General features: G+C 49.0%; 2 protein-coding genes across 3 annotated transcripts; both read right to left on the reverse strand.

Annotated features, from left to right (window-relative positions):
- Positions 1 to 1,812: 1,812 nt before the first annotated feature.
- On the reverse strand, positions 1,813 to 6,007 carry LOC116741610 (mannose-binding protein A-like). Its single transcript, XM_032608448.1, has 5 exons — positions 5,864 to 6,007; positions 4,391 to 4,583; positions 3,852 to 3,968; positions 2,914 to 2,988; positions 1,813 to 2,271 (listed from the first exon to the last, which is right to left on the reverse strand). Exons 2-5 carry the CDS (start codon positions 4,572 to 4,574, stop codon positions 1,898 to 1,900), a joined length of 750 nt encoding a protein of 249 aa, XP_032464339.1. The 5' UTR covers positions 4,575 to 4,583; positions 5,864 to 6,007; the 3' UTR covers positions 1,813 to 1,897.
- Positions 6,008 to 12,490: 6,483 nt separating this feature from the next.
- LOC116741692 (pulmonary surfactant-associated protein A) lies at positions 12,491 to 15,453 on the reverse strand. Of its 2 annotated transcripts, XM_032608625.1 has the most exons (5): positions 15,319 to 15,453; positions 14,907 to 15,101; positions 14,527 to 14,646; positions 13,677 to 13,754; positions 12,491 to 13,202 (listed from the first exon to the last, which is right to left on the reverse strand). In XM_032608625.1, exons 2-5 carry the CDS (start codon positions 15,076 to 15,078, stop codon positions 12,826 to 12,828), a joined length of 747 nt encoding a protein of 248 aa, XP_032464516.1. In that variant the 5' UTR covers positions 15,079 to 15,101; positions 15,319 to 15,453; the 3' UTR covers positions 12,491 to 12,825. The 2 variants fall into 2 exon arrangements, with proteins under 2 accessions (XP_032464516.1, XP_032464517.1); XM_032608626.1 differs by lacking the exon at positions 15,319 to 15,453 and having other exon boundaries at positions 14,527 to 14,586; positions 14,994 to 15,078.
- Between the last annotated feature and the right edge of the window lie 1,069 nt (positions 15,454 to 16,522).

Below are 16,522 nucleotides of genomic sequence, written 5' to 3' on the forward strand. Positions count from 1 at the left end.
AATTCCCGTGAAGCACATGACTGCGTCTTGTACACTGACCTTTATACACAGTATAAACAAAGGAGACAATCATCTCAGGGGAGACATGGTCCCCGCCCCCCCCCTTACATAAAATAGAAAGAATTATATAATGGTTACCTGTCCATTTTCTCATTTTTGTCTTGGCAATGAGAAGATTCAGGTGCAACTTTCATGCTTGATTATGATAATTCTCTTGTTCTGGGTTGTATTACAGGCATCTTCTTTCCTTCTAAAAACTTTCTGGTCTTTCCTTTTTCTATTTGCCATAACCTACGTTACCTAGGTTTCATGTGTGCCTCTAAATTTTAGGCAGTTTCCCATTCCTTTGGCAAGCAGTCTGGATTTGGAGCGCAAACAGTGAATTGTTCTGCTGTACATTACGAAAGTACCCTTCTCACTGGCTCCAAGTGCGTGCCTGAAGAAGAGCTTCACGAGGTTGAAAATTCAGTGATGTGACAGTCTAAGTGGGCCAGAGGCTGAGGACACAGGTACTGTCTTCCTCCCCCTGCCAGCCCCAATGTCTTCAGCACACCCCACCCCTACCCCGACAGCCTCACAGAAGAAGCACACCTCAGAGAGAACTCTACCCTATAATATTCAACGTGCAGTATCCCACCCACGCGTCCATTTGGTAATTCTTTGGTGCGCCCGTGCAACAAACACTCATCAAACACTTACCAAGTGTGAGGCGCTCCCTCTGGTAGTTCGGATACAAAGAAAAATAAAATGGAAAACTAATTTAGCAAAGATATTTCATTAAGTTAAAGTGGCCCTTAGCCCATTCATGAAATATTTTCAATCTCATTTTGTGATTGGCATACAGCTGGAAGCGGAATTCACTCTCTTCCCCCGGTTTGCTGCCTGGGCTCCATAGAATCCCAGCTCCGTCCACCCTGAGATTTCTCAAGAACATCCACGGTCATGAGCTTGACTGTGGGCCAAGATGGTGTCAGAACTCTGCTCAGAGGGGGGGTTTTATTTGCTGACTGGATGGTGCTGCATCGTTTGCCCCCCAGTGTGTGAAATGCACCTTTAGGGAGATCTTCCCTCTTGTCTCTACGAATAATGGACCCATTGACCTATAATGGGATGAGGATGTCACAGAAGAAAGGGGATGTTGAACATGGAGGCATTAAGACCAATGATGCCCTGTAAGGAAGCACCCAGCATGCCTGACCACTTGCCTCCTCCCGCGATACTGGCATAGGCCACAATATCAAAAGAGTCTCCTAAAAGCATGCGGGAAGGGAAGGGTGCCCTTTGTCCTCAAGATCACCCTAGTGACTATTGGGAGGCCACAGCCACTTGGGCAAGTGACGGGATTCCTAGGACTATTCGCTGTCACCCATGTAGGACACTGCCAAGTGTCACAGTTTCAGTGTATAGCTCATGAACAGCTAAAAAACAACACTCATGTTGTAGACAGGGCTGGGTTAGCCATGGGAAGGAGACTCTGGCACCAGGTAATGGCAACTTGGAAAAGTGGGAATCGGATCTCTTGGAAGCTGAGACACTGCCTGCTCGGACACAGATGTGGACCTCCATTGATCCATCTGCTGGGCTGCAGCGTCCTCACTAAAAAAGGAGAGGGTTTGAATGTGCTTTTTCTGAGATTGACTCTGACCCAATGCTGTGCTCTTTGGCAGGACAGAAGGTGTCCTTTGCCATGGACTGGACTGGACCAGAAACCCTCATGCCCCACTGTCAGTCTCGTTTCACTTCATCCCCCCGCAGTCAAATATGTCCCCTTGCTTTTCTCCCATCCCCATGAAGGAATGAATCAACACTGGACATGGGGAAACTGGCACTGAATTCTCTTTCAGAGCATCAGGGACCTCAGCAGGGAGCCAAGGAGGGGGCGGAGGAACCTGCCTCTTCAGGCTGGGAATTCACAGATGGCCAAGAAGGAGGAGGAGCAGGAGATGTCATTCCAGAGCCCATCTCTTAGGAGGAGGACACAGTCCTCCCCTGAGCCATGGTTGTTAGGCTCATTCTTCTTCCAGTTGCTGTAGCCCATCCTCCCTCCTGTCACATACATAAACTGGCCTTCGGTCACCTCATCTGTGATGCCCAGGAAAGCAATGTCAGGGGCCATGTCCTGGATGGCTTTGTTCTCCTCAGCATTCTTGGGGGTGGCCACGGTGGCCCCAAGCTCAGCACACAGAGCCTTCACTTTGGAAAAAGGCATCTTTTCACCATTGGTCACGTACAGCATCTTTCCAGACTTTTTACCCAAGGAGAAGCTTTGCACTGAAATCACAAAACGTAGGTGAGGTTAACTTGGCTTCAAGCCCAGCCTGGGACAGCAGATGAAAAAGCCCTTCTCTGGGAACTTGGGAGTCTGGGGTTGAGCCCCATTCTCTACCACCTCTGGTGAGATCCTATTAAGAAGGTGGAAGGCAAGTCCCTGGCAGCAAGCCGGGGCTCTCCTGGCATATCCCATCCTTAGGACAAACATCTGTTAAAAACTGTCCCAGTACAGGTGGACCTAGGGAAACATGCTTGAGCCCCACTGCCAGACATGGGCACCAGGATGAGAAAGAGGCATGGACCGCCGTCTGAGGCCCGTGGGTGCTAAGGAAGGAGCAAAGATTCCAGAGTCAGCAGACCTCCACGCCATCCTCCTTCCCGCTTCCTGACTGTATGCTGTTGAATGAATTATCTATACTTCCTGGACCTATTTTTTTCTCACCTGTACATAAAATGGGTGTAATACCCACAAACAGGGATGGCAAGACGATTGAATGAAACCAAATTATGAGAAAATTCCAACCTAGTATATAGTAAGTTGTCATAAGTGTAAGTTCTTTTCCACCGTCCCCCCAGAACCTAGAGCACTCTGGAGAAAAAAGTTAGAGTCAAGAACACATTGGGGACAGAAAAAAAGCTTACGCTTTTTGATGTGATCCAGTTGTGATTTCAGGCTCCTCATCTGTCCCTCTAAGTCAGCCAGCTTAGCCTCGGCAACTATAAAGCAACAGGGAGAGGATATTTATTTAGAAGAAGACCCTCAATTGGAGAGCAGAGTATTTTGAAAAAAAAAAAAACTAGCTTACTGAAAAGTATTCGTATTCCAGAAAAATAAAAAAACAAAAAGAAGCAAAAGGGAAACAAACTGTATTCCTGCCTTCTCAGATACACTTAGTAACTATTGTAAACTATAACTCTGGAAATAATAATACCATAAACTATAGCTCTGGATCCTTTTCTTCATATACTGCTTAAATATTGCAATATTATAATTATTTATAAGAAAAGGCCCAGCTAATTTTTCTCCTTTTTGAAAATTTTTCTTAATCATATTTTCATTTCCTATTCTAGGCAAACTGTTTAATACGTTTATTATTCTGATAGGCCAGTGGACAAATGTAAGTAAGAGGTTATCCTTTTGGTTTTGTTGTTACTGAATTTATTTTACTCTGAACTAAGTTGCTGTGATGTCCCCTATTATCCAGGGGTCCTATGAGGCCAACCCTTTTCATGCCACTCTTGTGACAACAGACATAATCCAACAGCAGAGAGGACCAGTTTCCTCCCTTGCAGCCTGGAACCACATACTGGACTGTTGCAGCTGAAGAAGGGCCAGGGCACGTGTCCTACAGAGATGTGCTGAGGGTGAGGCAGGCAGGGTTCGGAAGTCTATACCCGGGCACCAGTGGGAATCCCCTTGGGCCCCAAGGAACTGAGAGGAATGAGGGCGCTGGGTCAGGAAGCAGAGCTGAGCATCTTCCAGTGGGGTAGCAGGAGACGGGGCACCTCCCACCTGGCCCTGGAGTTCCCAGGTCCTGGGTCCCCTCAGCCCACATCACTTGCTGGGGTGAGCTCCTTACCCGAACTGTCTCCACGATCTCCTTTGTGGCCCTTTTGTCCTGGAAGCCCAGGCTTCCCTATATTTCCTTGAGGCCCCATTTTCCCTGGAGGGCCCTGCAAGCCTCTGAGCCCTGGCCCTGTTGGAAGAGGAAGGAAATGTGACCCAGTGTCTGTCGCTCATTCTCTTTCTCCAAAAGCTCAATATTTGATTGACCCCAAGAAACCACCACTCAGCTAGTAGTGATCCAAAGAAAAAAAGATCTTCCTGCGTCTCAGGGGATGGCCTGTCCTAAGGGCCAGCTCCCTGAGCAGAAAAGACACCCCTTCTCTAAGGACAACCACACATCAGCAATTCCTGGGTGGCAATGAGGGATCCTGGAGAGTCAGAGAAGCATCTTTATTTTGGAGAGAATGCCCTTTTACAGGAATTTTTCTGAGTGAATCGTCACCTACCATAATGAAAGGTGAGCCTCCTCACGTCTCTGTGCTAGATCCCTTATAGAGAACACTCTCCCGTTGGGGTAAAAGATTTAAGAAGTCAGAGCGGCCTGTCCTATACCTGGTTCTCCCTTTTCTCCCTTGGGTCCATCTCGCCCATCTCTGCCTGGGGTGCCGTTGGTGACCGGGATGCCACAGGTCACCACTGAACAGGTCTTCTGGGCATCCTCACAGGCTTTCGTTTCTGAGCAGGATGCTGTCACCACACACAGAAGGAGGACAGCAAGTGACAAAAACAGGAACATGGTCCTTACCTTAGAGCGGAGAAAGTCAAAGAAAATAATTCCATCTCATTTGATTTGCTGCCATCTCTGATGTGTTGGACTCTGTGCTCGGGGCAGCTGACGCAGAGGGGGATATCACAGCTCTTGGCCCTGAGTTACTCCCAGGCTACTAGGAAAACTACTACTAGCACAAGCAAAATGTGTTAGAGTTAGACCAGTGCTGAAACAAATATAGATGCACGAGTAATATCACAGGGGCCCACTTTCCCTGGGGCTCTCATGCCCTGTGGGCCCAAGGCTTAGTTGGTCAGGCAGCCCTAAGCACGAAAGCCCACAGGGTCTACAAATGACACACAAGCCCTGTTCCCGACGGCCCGGCAGAGAGAGCTCATTTCTTGCATGACCTTTGGCCGCTCTCTTCTCAACTCCCTTTCTTGAGGGCCTAAGTAGCCTAAATTTCCCTCTTCTTCTCCTTCCTATGGACGCTAAAGGTAGACTCAAACTATAGCATGTTCACCTGGGCCCAGCAGGGTCAGCTCATACTCCTCCTGGCAGGATCCTCTGCATGCTTCCGAGACGCTTCTCCGGCTCTGTGCCCCCATCCAGCCGTCAGATTCCCATCCAGCCTTTGCTTGAGCTGGTCCCCTTCCAGGAAGCCTCACAGCGCAGCCCCCATGGGCCTATCCCCCTGCTCCTCTCTGACCTCTAATTCCAACGTCCCTGCCTTTGCTGCATATCTACTGCATCTGTCCTTGGTCACCCTGGCCTGTCAGGTCCCTTAACCCTTCCTTCCCTCCAGGACTCAGTGAGAAGTAGGAAGTTGGGATGGAATTTTCTTTCTTTCCTTCTTTCTTTTTTTTTTTTAGGATTTTTAATTTTTAAATTTATTTATGTTCTCTCTCTTTTTTGTTGTTTTTTGTTTGTTTGTTTGTTGTTTTGTTTTGGCTGCACTGTGTGGCATGTGGGATCCCAGTTCTCTGACCAGGGATGGAACCCGTGCCCTCTGCCGTGGAAGCACGGATTCTTAACCACTGGACTGCCAGGGAAGTCCCGGAAGGGAATTCTCTTGATCAAATCTTCTCCACCTTCCCTCTCTCTTAAGCTCCCCTGATTATGTGAGAGGCCAAAGCCAGAGCTAAACATGTTACTGGCATACACACCCCACTTCCATTCTTCTGTTTGGCTGAAAAGACCACCTTGAGTTTGCAGATGGTAACCTGGATCCAGGAAGGGCACAAGGCCCCAGGTCAGAGAGACAGAGGCCCTCAGGGGGCCTGACAACCCCACCACAGCCCCTGCCTGGAACTCACCAGGATCAAGCCAAGTGGCCAGACTCTGGGCCGAGGCCTCCTCTTCTGTCCTCAGAAGTGACTTTCTAGGGGCCTCCTCAGAGCACAGAGGCTATGGCAGGGAAGCTGGTCCTCCTGCCTAGGCCTCTGGTAGATGCCTCAGCAATGTCAGCCCCAATTAGTCTGGTGACCAGGGACAGTGCTGGACTGGCCTTCAACCCCAGATTAATGAACAACCATCCTTAGAACCGCTGTATCCTGGGCAGTTCTCCAGGGCTGCTGGTGGGGTCTCCAGCTTAGCACTGGGCAGCTCTCTACTGCAACACCCCAGACTCCTCCCACTGCTCCCTCCCATGCACCTGTCTCTATAGCTCTGCTATCTGATCCTCTAGAATCACAGATTCTCAGATCATAGATCAGAATCCCAGAGGACAGTTCTTTCCAAATATTTGTCTCTGGAAGGGACGTCCTACCAAACACGTGCTCATGCAGACACACGTGTACAGGCGTACACCTGTGTACCAGTTGTTCTGCCTAGTTCCCCCTTCCATTCATATTTAATTTACTAGGAGCAGGAGCGAAGGGGTTAAACACCTACAACACTGAGTCACCTCATTCCTCCCCTGTCATTCAGAACATTTGTCAGCTGCCCTGTCTGGGCGCGTTGCAGCGCTAGGCACAAGGAAAGGAAGTGTTTGTAGACAACTCAAATTCAAGGCTGAACATGGGCATTTGCACTAGCTCTTCCAGCCTAGGACACTTCTCTCCATCTTTGCATAATTGCTTGTTGTCGTTCAGATTTCATCTTAAATATTATTGCTGGAGAAAGGGCTTTCCCTAACCATCCTATCACAAAATTATAATTCTCTGTTTTAGTTATCTGCTTATAATTCTTCTCTATGTAAAATTGTCTTATTTCTTTGGTTGCATATTTATTGACCATCCCACTCCTTTAGAACAGGAACTTCATGAAAACAGGCATCTTGCTTCCCCACCTCTAAGAGGGCCTGGAAACGGAATCAACGCTCAAACATTTGTGGAACAAAGGAATCCTCCGGCATCGTGTCCTCAAAGTGGCCCTCTTGACTTGCCTCCAGCTAGAGCTAACATCTGTGCCCACTCTCCCAGTGCTTTTAATATTTTTCTAGGGCAGGAGTTGCATTTGATTCCTCTCCTTGTCTCCAGGGTGTAACTCAGGGCTGGGCACGTGGGGAGGATCCACTGAGAGAGTAAGAAGGGAAGCAGAGACCCTGAGCAGGGCAGGCACCAGATCAGTCTGCGGCTCCTCCACGCCTGGGTTTCCAGGAGTGTCTGGTTCTCATCTCCAGAGCCTGATCAGGTGGCCTTTTTCAAGTCACTGATATAACTTTTGATTCCTGCCTTCCCCCAAACTTACACCCACTCTTTGAAACACTTAGTCTCACCAAACAACTCTAGAGGTTTGCTTTTTCCCTGTGGTGGAGCAGGGGTAGACTCTGCCTTTCCCTGTGGTAGAGCAGGGGTAGACTCTGCCTTGTGATTGGTGCTTTGGTCCCTCAAGAGTCATCGGCCCTTGTGTACTCAAGTCACTGTGCCCTGTTCAGCAAGCCTCCCAGGTTCCTGTTACCAAGGAGGCTGCCAGGCACTGAGAGGGGCCCATTGTAAAGAAGACCCCCCTCAGGGGCTGTGTTTCCTGATGCCATTGACACAACTCCGAAGGGCACATAGGCTCAGAGGACAAAGAACTCTCAAACCCTACAGCAAATGAGCAGACCTCCCAGAAAGGTGGAAATCTGAAGCTGAGAGATTTACATACAACCAGGACCCTATACGTCCTACAGACTTAGAGGAAAGATGGCTTTAGAAGGAGGGAAGAGGATAGAACGGGAGGAGGGAGGGATATGCGCAGCGAGCAAAGGGACAATAAGAAATACTTGACCCTGGTGGGAAAAAGACCCCCCTCGAGGATGCATATCCATTGAGTCTGTCCTGTCATAGATCTGGGGTTTGAATTTATGCTTAGTAGTATTATTTTGCTATTATTATTATTATTAAAGTTTTCCCTTCATGCCAAGATGAAAAATTGTTTTTCAAGTGTCCCAGCTCATCACAATCTAGTGTAGCATGGGGACGTAAAAGCAATGGAGGACCTTACCCTTAACCCAGGCACCTCAGGATTTTCTCAGATGGAGATCAGGTAAATTTGAATTCACCTTATAAAAACGACTGAACACAGTAAAAAATAAGTAGAGTGAAATCTGACTGACACAAGACTCAAAACTAGGCCTCGGAATGCTGTCAACTCTAGACAACAGATAAACTGATAGTTTTAAAAAGACAGTATAGGGCTTCCCTGGTGGCGCAGTGGTTAAGAATCTGCCTGCCAATGCAGGGGACGGGGGTTCGATCCCTGGCCCGGGAAGATCCCACATGCAGCAGAACAACTAAGCCCGTGCACCACAACTACCTGCGCTGTAGAGCCCATGAGCCACAAGTACTGAAGCCCGCGCACCACAGCTACTGAATCCCGCGTGCCTAGAGCCTGTGCTCTGCAACAAGAGAAGTCACGACAATGAGAAACCTGCGCACCACAAGGAAGAGTAGCCCCCACTCGCCGCAACTAGAGAAAGCCCACTCAAAGCAACGAAGACCAAGCACAGCCAAAAATAAATAAATAAATTTAATTTTAAAAAAGACAGTATAAATAAGGAATAAAGAAGGAATAATAAATAAATAAGGAATAAATAAAAATTAAACAGTGAAACTCAAACTAGAATAAGGAAATAACTATAGAGCTATTAATAAAATTTCAGAAACGCTCGTTCTTTGCAAAAATAAACAAATTTGGCAAACATAACCCTGGTGGTTTGAATTACTCTCCTGATTTCCACATTTTCTTTTCGTAGAAATATATATCCATGCCCTTTGCCGTGGTACTTTGCAATGCCTCCCACTGGAGTATGTGGAGTAAACACCCCAACCCCTTTGATATTTGGCTTGGCCATGTGACCGTGAGCGGACACTAAGGGAGCAGCAGCTTTAAATGTGGGAAGAATATGTCCCCAGTAGCCACTAATATCAGAATAATGAAATGATGTGGAGCGAACAGGAACTCCCCTGAAAGCTTGAAGTAAAAAAAGAGCTATTAAAGTCCAGCCATGCATCCATGGTTAATAGCACAGTCCCTGGAATCTGACTTCCTGTATTCATAGCCCACTTCTGCCATGAACTGGCTGCATGATCTTTGGAAAATCACTTTAATCGCTACGTGCCTCAATATTCTCATCTGTAAATTGGGCGTAATAATAACGTCTACATAATAGGGTTAATGAGGATTATATGAGTTAATGGAAGTATAATACCTGGCACGTGGTAAGTGTGATGAGAGTATTAGTCATTAGACCAAGTAGGGTATCCCAGGAATGCAAAGATGGTTCAACATCAAAACATAGTCCAGTTAACTCACTAATTTAATATATAACAAGTTTAAGAATCTTAATGCAGATATGTACAATCTTGAGGCTTGAAGCTCACCCTTTTCTCGAAACTAATACATGCTCTCAAAATTCTTCATACCTATTCTTCCCTTGGCATACAAACTTTCTAGGGTTGAGTGAAAATATAGTCCAAATGATTACTGTCCCTTAGTTTTGTCACTAAAATCTGTTTTATCTCTGATTCATCACCACCCTGGCCATAGAGTGGTGGCTTCTTGAAGTGAAGGGTGGACAGTGCCTCCTCTCTTATTTTTTTTTTTGCACGTGTGGTTGGTAGAGAGAGTGATGGTGCCCAGGGTGGCAATACCTGCTCACAGGAGGCACCATATATCAGTGGGAACACTGCTGCTTCTCAGCCCATCCTAACTGGTTGTTGGGTCCCTCTGTATGACTGATTGTAAATGACAGCTCCTCCCAGGAGCTGGTCCTTCAGATAAGGGGCTCTGTAAAAGCCTCCAGCTGCCTGCTCCCTACCCTCAACATGACATCAGTGAACATTTCACTTCATAGTCTCTTGCTCTTCAAGTCCCTGTGTTCCAAGAAGCAATCTGCTCATGAGTAGGGCTTAAACTCTGGCTAGCTTCCATGACATCGACATTGGCAGCCCCTGGGAAATTCCATCCAAGTGGTGGAAATCCACATTGCCCCAGAACACACCTGCTAACAGTTCTATTCTCCCCCTTCTTCATCTCCCCATGCCTCAGCAAGATCAGGCCCTCTGCTGGTTCAGCTCTTCAGCAATTTTAGAACAGGAGATTCCTGCCTTAGGTGACTTAATGAGGGAAGGAAGGCAAAGTAATTCGGGCATCCCTATTTGCAAAGATTAGGAGGAGGATAGGACGGTCCCCTCCCCCATGCCACAGGGAGAGGAGAGGAAGGGATAAATTCCATTGTGAGAGTACAGATGTCACCCATGGAAGGTCAGCTTGCTTTCGCCTCCTTAGTCTTCCTTATACTGACCAACAGAATGCGAATTACTAAGCCACTCACGTTGAATGGCCCTCACCTTGCAGGTTCCATGGTGGGGTCCCTGGAACCCCCTGGACTCATTAAAAGATGACCCTTTTACTCTCACCTGTGGGCTCTAGATGCCAGTACCCAGGAACAAGAAATGACTCAACTCACACTTGACACCCTTTTGATGTTAACAGCTTAAAGGAAACGCCAAAGAAATCATCCGATAAAGCTCAGTACATATTCATGATGAAAATGAATCTCAGCAAACTATGAAAAAGAGGGAACTTTGCCTTGATAAAAGGCATCAGAAACCTAAAACAAGCAACTCCATGCTGAAACACTGGAAATGTTCTCATTATACATTCAATGCGCCCCTAAAGATAACATTTATCACTGAGTGTCTTCAACAATATAGAGGGTCTCCTGGCCCCTATAAAAAGGTAAGAATGATATATAAGAAATATAAATATCATGAGGAACAGGCAAAATTTCTGTCATTTGTAAATATAAGCATATATTTATAAAATGTGAGAATCAATTATTAGAAATATTAGGGGGAAAGTGAGAATCCAAAATGGTTGGATATACAATCAACCAAAAAAAAATCAGTAGTTTTCTTATAAACCAGCAATAATTAATTTAAAATGTGATAAAAATAATATAATAACAATTGCAAATAACACCATAAAGGGAGTAAAAATAAACCTAACAAGAAATGAGAAGACAACGATTTTCAGAGACTTAGACTGTTCCTCTGTAAAATACGGGAAATATGTTTCTCCGTACTTTTTTGAATTTGGGGGAAGGCTCAATAATTTGTGTGCTGGGCCCTAAGCTCATGTGGTAGGGTGACCAGATTAAAAATTGACATTCATGAAAGAATGAGAAATATTTCTGCTCATTCCCATCTGGTTTTGTGGATTGTGAACCAGAACTTCCTCTTGTCCCGAAAAAGAAGCATATGCAGTGAGGGAGGGCATTATGTGAAGGTGGGAGAAGTGGGGACCTTTCTGGAGATGGGACATATATATGGTCACCTCCTCAAGCAAGTAGAGACATGATCCAGTTCCCACACAGCCTTGGGACATGGGGGCCATGGTCCCTTTCCATGCAGTCCTGAGACTGAGGTGGCTCACAGAGCCCTGAATGCCACCACTGTTGGGCTATGGCAAACATCCAGGGGGCCGAGTGGGGAACGGAAGGCATGATATCACCACCCTCAAATGGAACATGTAGACTTAGATCAGGAGCTATCTTGATGCCAGCCATCAACACTAACGCTCACCTGTTCCTCCAGACGTTTCTGTAACTCCCCATCTGCCCATACAGCCTGAGGATGGGAGCAGGTTGCCCCTTCCACCCAACAAAGAAAGCTTAACCTGAGACTGAACTTTCCACTTTTCAGATAAGTGGGGCCCCAGAGCCAGAGTTAACTTGATTTCTAAAATCACAGAAATATTTCTTGAAACCAAAGCAATGGAAACTCATGTTAACATATTCATGATTTATTACACTTGAATCATCTCTGTTCAGTGAGAGGATGGGGTGGTGATGAGCATAAGCTTCAGGTTCAGGTAGATGGGTTTGAAAACAGCCTCTGTCACTTGCTCCGTGTAACAAAACTCAAAACATTTAACTTCTTTAAGTTTCAGTGTTCTTGTACAAAAAATGGGGAAAATAATGCTCATTCCATGGCACTGTGTGAAGATTAAATCATAGTTTATAAGATGTCTTAGAAGTGCTTGTCAAGGTGCTTGGTATATAGTATATGCTCAATAAACACCTCACTGAGGTCTGAAGTGGTGGGGATGTGTTCCTCAGCAGGAAGTTACTTGGGTAATGTCTGAGGTGGGGGTGAGATCTTCCCTCGAGGCATAGGCTGGCTGCTTTCAGGTCAGGGAGTTGAGTTGGTACCCCAGGAGTCAAGGGAGTGGATAATACATGCCAATCAGGGGTGATTGGCCTCCACCATGCTGGGGCACCACCCGGCCCTCTGACCTCATGGAGAGCCTGAGCAGATGTGCCCCACAGACCTCAGGCTGCCAGATAATCCCGAATGTATCCTTAGCTCCACACATTTGGAATTTCCCAGAAGTCCACCCATCTATCATTATGCTTGCGCAGCACTGCTAAATCTTGATAAGGCTGGGCAGGCAGTGGGCTGCAAAGAAAGAGTAGAGGGGCCAGGAAGCAGGCACCCTGTGTGTGCTTTTGGAGGGAACCTCCATCCCAGGACTTCACTGTTGCCATCTATAAATGAAGGAGTTGGACAAGAAGAGGAAGAAAGAAGCCTCCCTCTCTTGCCAAAGGGCAAAGTTAGAGTGGCTGTCTAGAGTGCAAAGCTGAGAAGGGGCTCGGGGTGGGGGGAGTCAGACTGATTAGTAATCAAGGGGGAGGAGTCAGGGCCCACCGGGGAGTGCCGTGGCTAAGATACCTCCAACTCTTATAGCTACAAAGGTGTTACAGCACCTCATAGACCAGGTGGATTCCCCAGGACGTGGGCTGAAAGGCAAGGCAGGACCCTCTCCATCCTGTGGCCTTGGTGCCTGCTCAAAACTCACAGATGGCCAGTCGGGACTGCAGGCAGTTCCTGTCATTCCACCGGCCATCTGTGTACATCTCCACACACTTCTCTTTGCCCCGCCCCCCGGGCTCCCTTGGGTACCAGTTGGTGTAATTCACTGGGCTTCCATCCAGGTAGTGGAAGTCTCCAGCAGTGGGACCCTCAGCCAGGCCCAGGTAAGCATAAGTATTGTGCTTCTTCACGATGCTTGCAATGGCCTCATTCTCCTCTAGACTCCTCGGGGCAGCAATGCGTCCACCTACTCTGGCACACAACTCTCTAATGGCATCAAAATTGACCGACCGCCCATTGGTGGAGAAGACCTTCTCTCCCACTGCCAGCATGGACCCCTGCAGACTGAGGACTGACAGCAGAGGAATCCGGGTCAGGCCACAGGCCTCTTTGTTTCCAAGTCCTTTTCCTTCCCTTTATGCTCTCTGCCTTTATGCGCTTTGCAATCTCTTCACCTCTTCCTCTCTCTCCTTCTTCCCTCCCTCTTCCAATCCTAGTCTTTCTGGATTCCCCTCCATGCTCCCATCATTTAATTATCCATTCACCCATTTAACAATTACTTATTGACCGTCTATTATGCGCCTGAAACTGTGCAAATTCCTGGGATTCAATAGAAAGCAGTAGAGCCAGGAACATTGCTTCCCCAGGACATAGGGAGATAATCCATATCTACCTCGGTCTCCTCTGAGCCGTTCAAGGACATCTGAACAAGGACCTCCACGTCCACACTTGTTGGTCAAGTCTCTAGATTCTGGAGTCTGATGCTGAGGACGAGGAGAACTTATGGGAACCCCCTACCCTCTAAGGCCCCAAGGGATCCCCTTACCGCGCATCATCTTCAGGATTTGATGGCTGATCTCAAGGAGTGTGCTCTGGAGCTCCTCGTCTAGATGAGCTGGAAGCCCTGTAGAGAGATCCCCAACAAGAAGAGGGGCAGGCCAACAAAAACCATCACTTGTGCCAAGCAGGTGCGAGCCCAGCTGCAAGCCTGCCATTCTGCCCTTCACTTGTCTAGAGCCGCTGCCCAGGCCCCAGGTCATAAGGGTCCCCGAGGTTGGAGTGTGTTTCCTACTCCCTACACACTTGTCCTTTAATGCAGCCTCGCACTTGCTCAGCCCCCTCTCTACTCTTCTTTCCTGCCACATCCTTTCATGGCTCTGTCTGTCCACTTCTGTAGGGTTTTCTAGTTTCTGGGCAGAGCTCCCTTCCCCACCTTCCAACCACGAGAGCAAATGTGGTTCTCTCTGACTCTCCTGATGGACCTTGATTACTGCTCAGAGCTCCAGAGTTGCCCTGGACATGCGGGGTTCCCAGTGATATCATCTGTCTGGTCCTTGGTCCACATAACCCCCTGCGCCCTCAGAATTCCCCTATGCCTCAGCACTAGGAAGTGCCTCCCCTCCTCGCAGTGCTGTCCCATTTCCCACACCTGACGCCCTATGTCTCCCCATCAGCTGTTGTGATGCGTGGAACACTTCCAATACCCACCAGTCCCTGCGCTGTGGCCCACGACCCAGACCCCTCTGATTTCTCAACCTCATATTCTCTTATCTAGGTTGAAACATATACCCTTTGGGGACTTCCGTGGTTTTGTCTGCTCCCCTTCATCCCTCAAGTAACTGACCACATGGGCACGGTGTCCAGTTGCTTCTGTCCACTGGCCACATCCTGCTCACCTGGAGGACCCCTCTCACCAGGCTCTCCCTTTTCTCCACGCTCTCCAGTGAGGCCAGGGGCTCCAGTCAGCCCATCACGCCCAGGGAAGCCTGGCATTCCTCCAGGGGGGCCCATGGGGCCTGCAGAGAGAGGGGGACAAGGATGTATGCTATCTATCATCCACAGTGGGTTGGGGCTGATGGGACTGGACCTCCATTATCAGCCAGGCTGACTCACCTGTCACTCCACGGGCACCTTGAGTGTAGACCCTCCAGGGCTGCTCCAGTCTAAGGGTCCCCGGAAACTCCCACCATCCAGCTGACCCTTGAACCCAGCCCAGAACCCTGGACAGCAAGTCCCCCTGAAAACAGGTCACTGTCCCTCAGCTCCCACTCAGTACCTGGAGGTCCAGGGTCTCCTTTGATGCCATCTCTCCCATCTCTTCCTGGCAGGCCATGGGATCCAGGAGTACCAGGGACGCCAGGGCTTCTAAGACAAACTTCCTTCATGTCGCGCTCAAGGCCAGAAGCCACCATCCAGATGAGGGTGAGGGTCAAAGAGCACAGCAGCATGGTGCCTGCTCCAGCGGCTCCTTCTGTAGGAGGGAAAGGCTGTGGCCCACCCGAAGCATTTGCCAAGGTCTCCCCTTGCTGTGCTTTGTCAAGATTCAGGCACATGATGGAGCCTGAGGGCCAGGGCAGGTACAGACAGGAGCTCTGGAAAGACCCATACTATCCTTGGAAACTCCCAGCATCATCTGGTACCTAACATGGTCTCATGCCCCATCCCTCTGGCTGGAGGTGGAGTGGTACCTGGGCGGGTGAGGAGTTGTAAAGAGCTCTGGAGAGTCAGAGGACCTGGGTTCTAATGGAGTCTCTGTTCCTCGCTGTGTGACCATGGGGAACTCACTTCACCTCTCTTGGCTTCAGCTGAAGCTTCTGTCCTGGAGGCCATCCTGGCCTGTCCCTCCCAGGCTGTTGGGAGGAAGGATGTGGTCAACATCCACTAGCTCCCTCTGTCCCTCATGCTCTCAGCTACCCTCCTTTTGAGTTCTAAGGGATCGTGATCCTGAGGATGAGGAGAGATGACCAGGGCCCAGGTCTTGGCCACCCCACGGTGCTCAGTGATAGGGAGTCCCCTCCTCCCTGCTTTCTCGGGATGCTTTCTCTTTGGCAGGCTGTTTCTCCCCCTGCCTCCACCCTGCAGGCCCTGCTGGATCCCTGGGGCCAACGGGCCCGGCCCAGGCGCACGGTGAAGTATGAGGATATTCGCAAGCCCATCTTCCTGTACGCGTAGTTAGGGTTCTGTGGAACAAGTCCCAGTGGTACCCAGCGAGGGCCCCTCCCTCCCTGCCTGACCCATAGTGAAGCCTGTGGCTGCTGGGCTGCTTCATGCTGCTGCAACCCTGGGAAAGACCCAGGGGATGGGGCTAAACTCACCCACACGAACAGAGCCTATGTGGCTCTCTGCCTCCAGATCTGCCTCCAGGTGGCGAGGGGGACGGCAACATTTATACTGATGTAGGCTACCGGGCTTCCTCTCCACCCCAGAGAGGGGCCTGCCACAAGGGCCTCTACTCCAGGACAGCCAGGCAGGAAGCTGCCATCTTGTTTACCCAGTACATTTCCCCACAGGGCACTCAAGCTGGAGGGCCACTTGGGAAACCCACTAAAGAGAAACTCCAGATCGGTAAGAAGGGAAAATTCCCATGGACCGGAGGCCACCCACTCTCCCTCCACCCAGTTTCTCCAAAGCAGTGAAGAACGAGAGCACTTATACGGGAACCGATGGAGGCACGTGGCAAAGGGAGCCCTCTCCCTCCTGGGCCTTGGCCTCCCGGTCCTGGCTAGTGACACGTTTGCAGCCCCAGAATCACGATCCCCCAAAAGCCCACCAGCTGGAGAGAACATACCAGGGCTGGACTCTTTTCCCAGGGGAGCAAAGAGGCAGGTCAGTGACATACAGGGCTTCCTCCTGGGGCCATTCCAGCTCCAGAGCCTCTTTGGCTCTTGGAAG

Source organism: Phocoena sinus, chromosome 16 (assembly GCF_008692025.1).
Source record: "Phocoena sinus isolate mPhoSin1 chromosome 16, mPhoSin1.pri, whole genome shotgun sequence".
Taxonomy (NCBI): Eukaryota; Metazoa; Chordata; class Mammalia; order Artiodactyla; family Phocoenidae; genus Phocoena; species Phocoena sinus.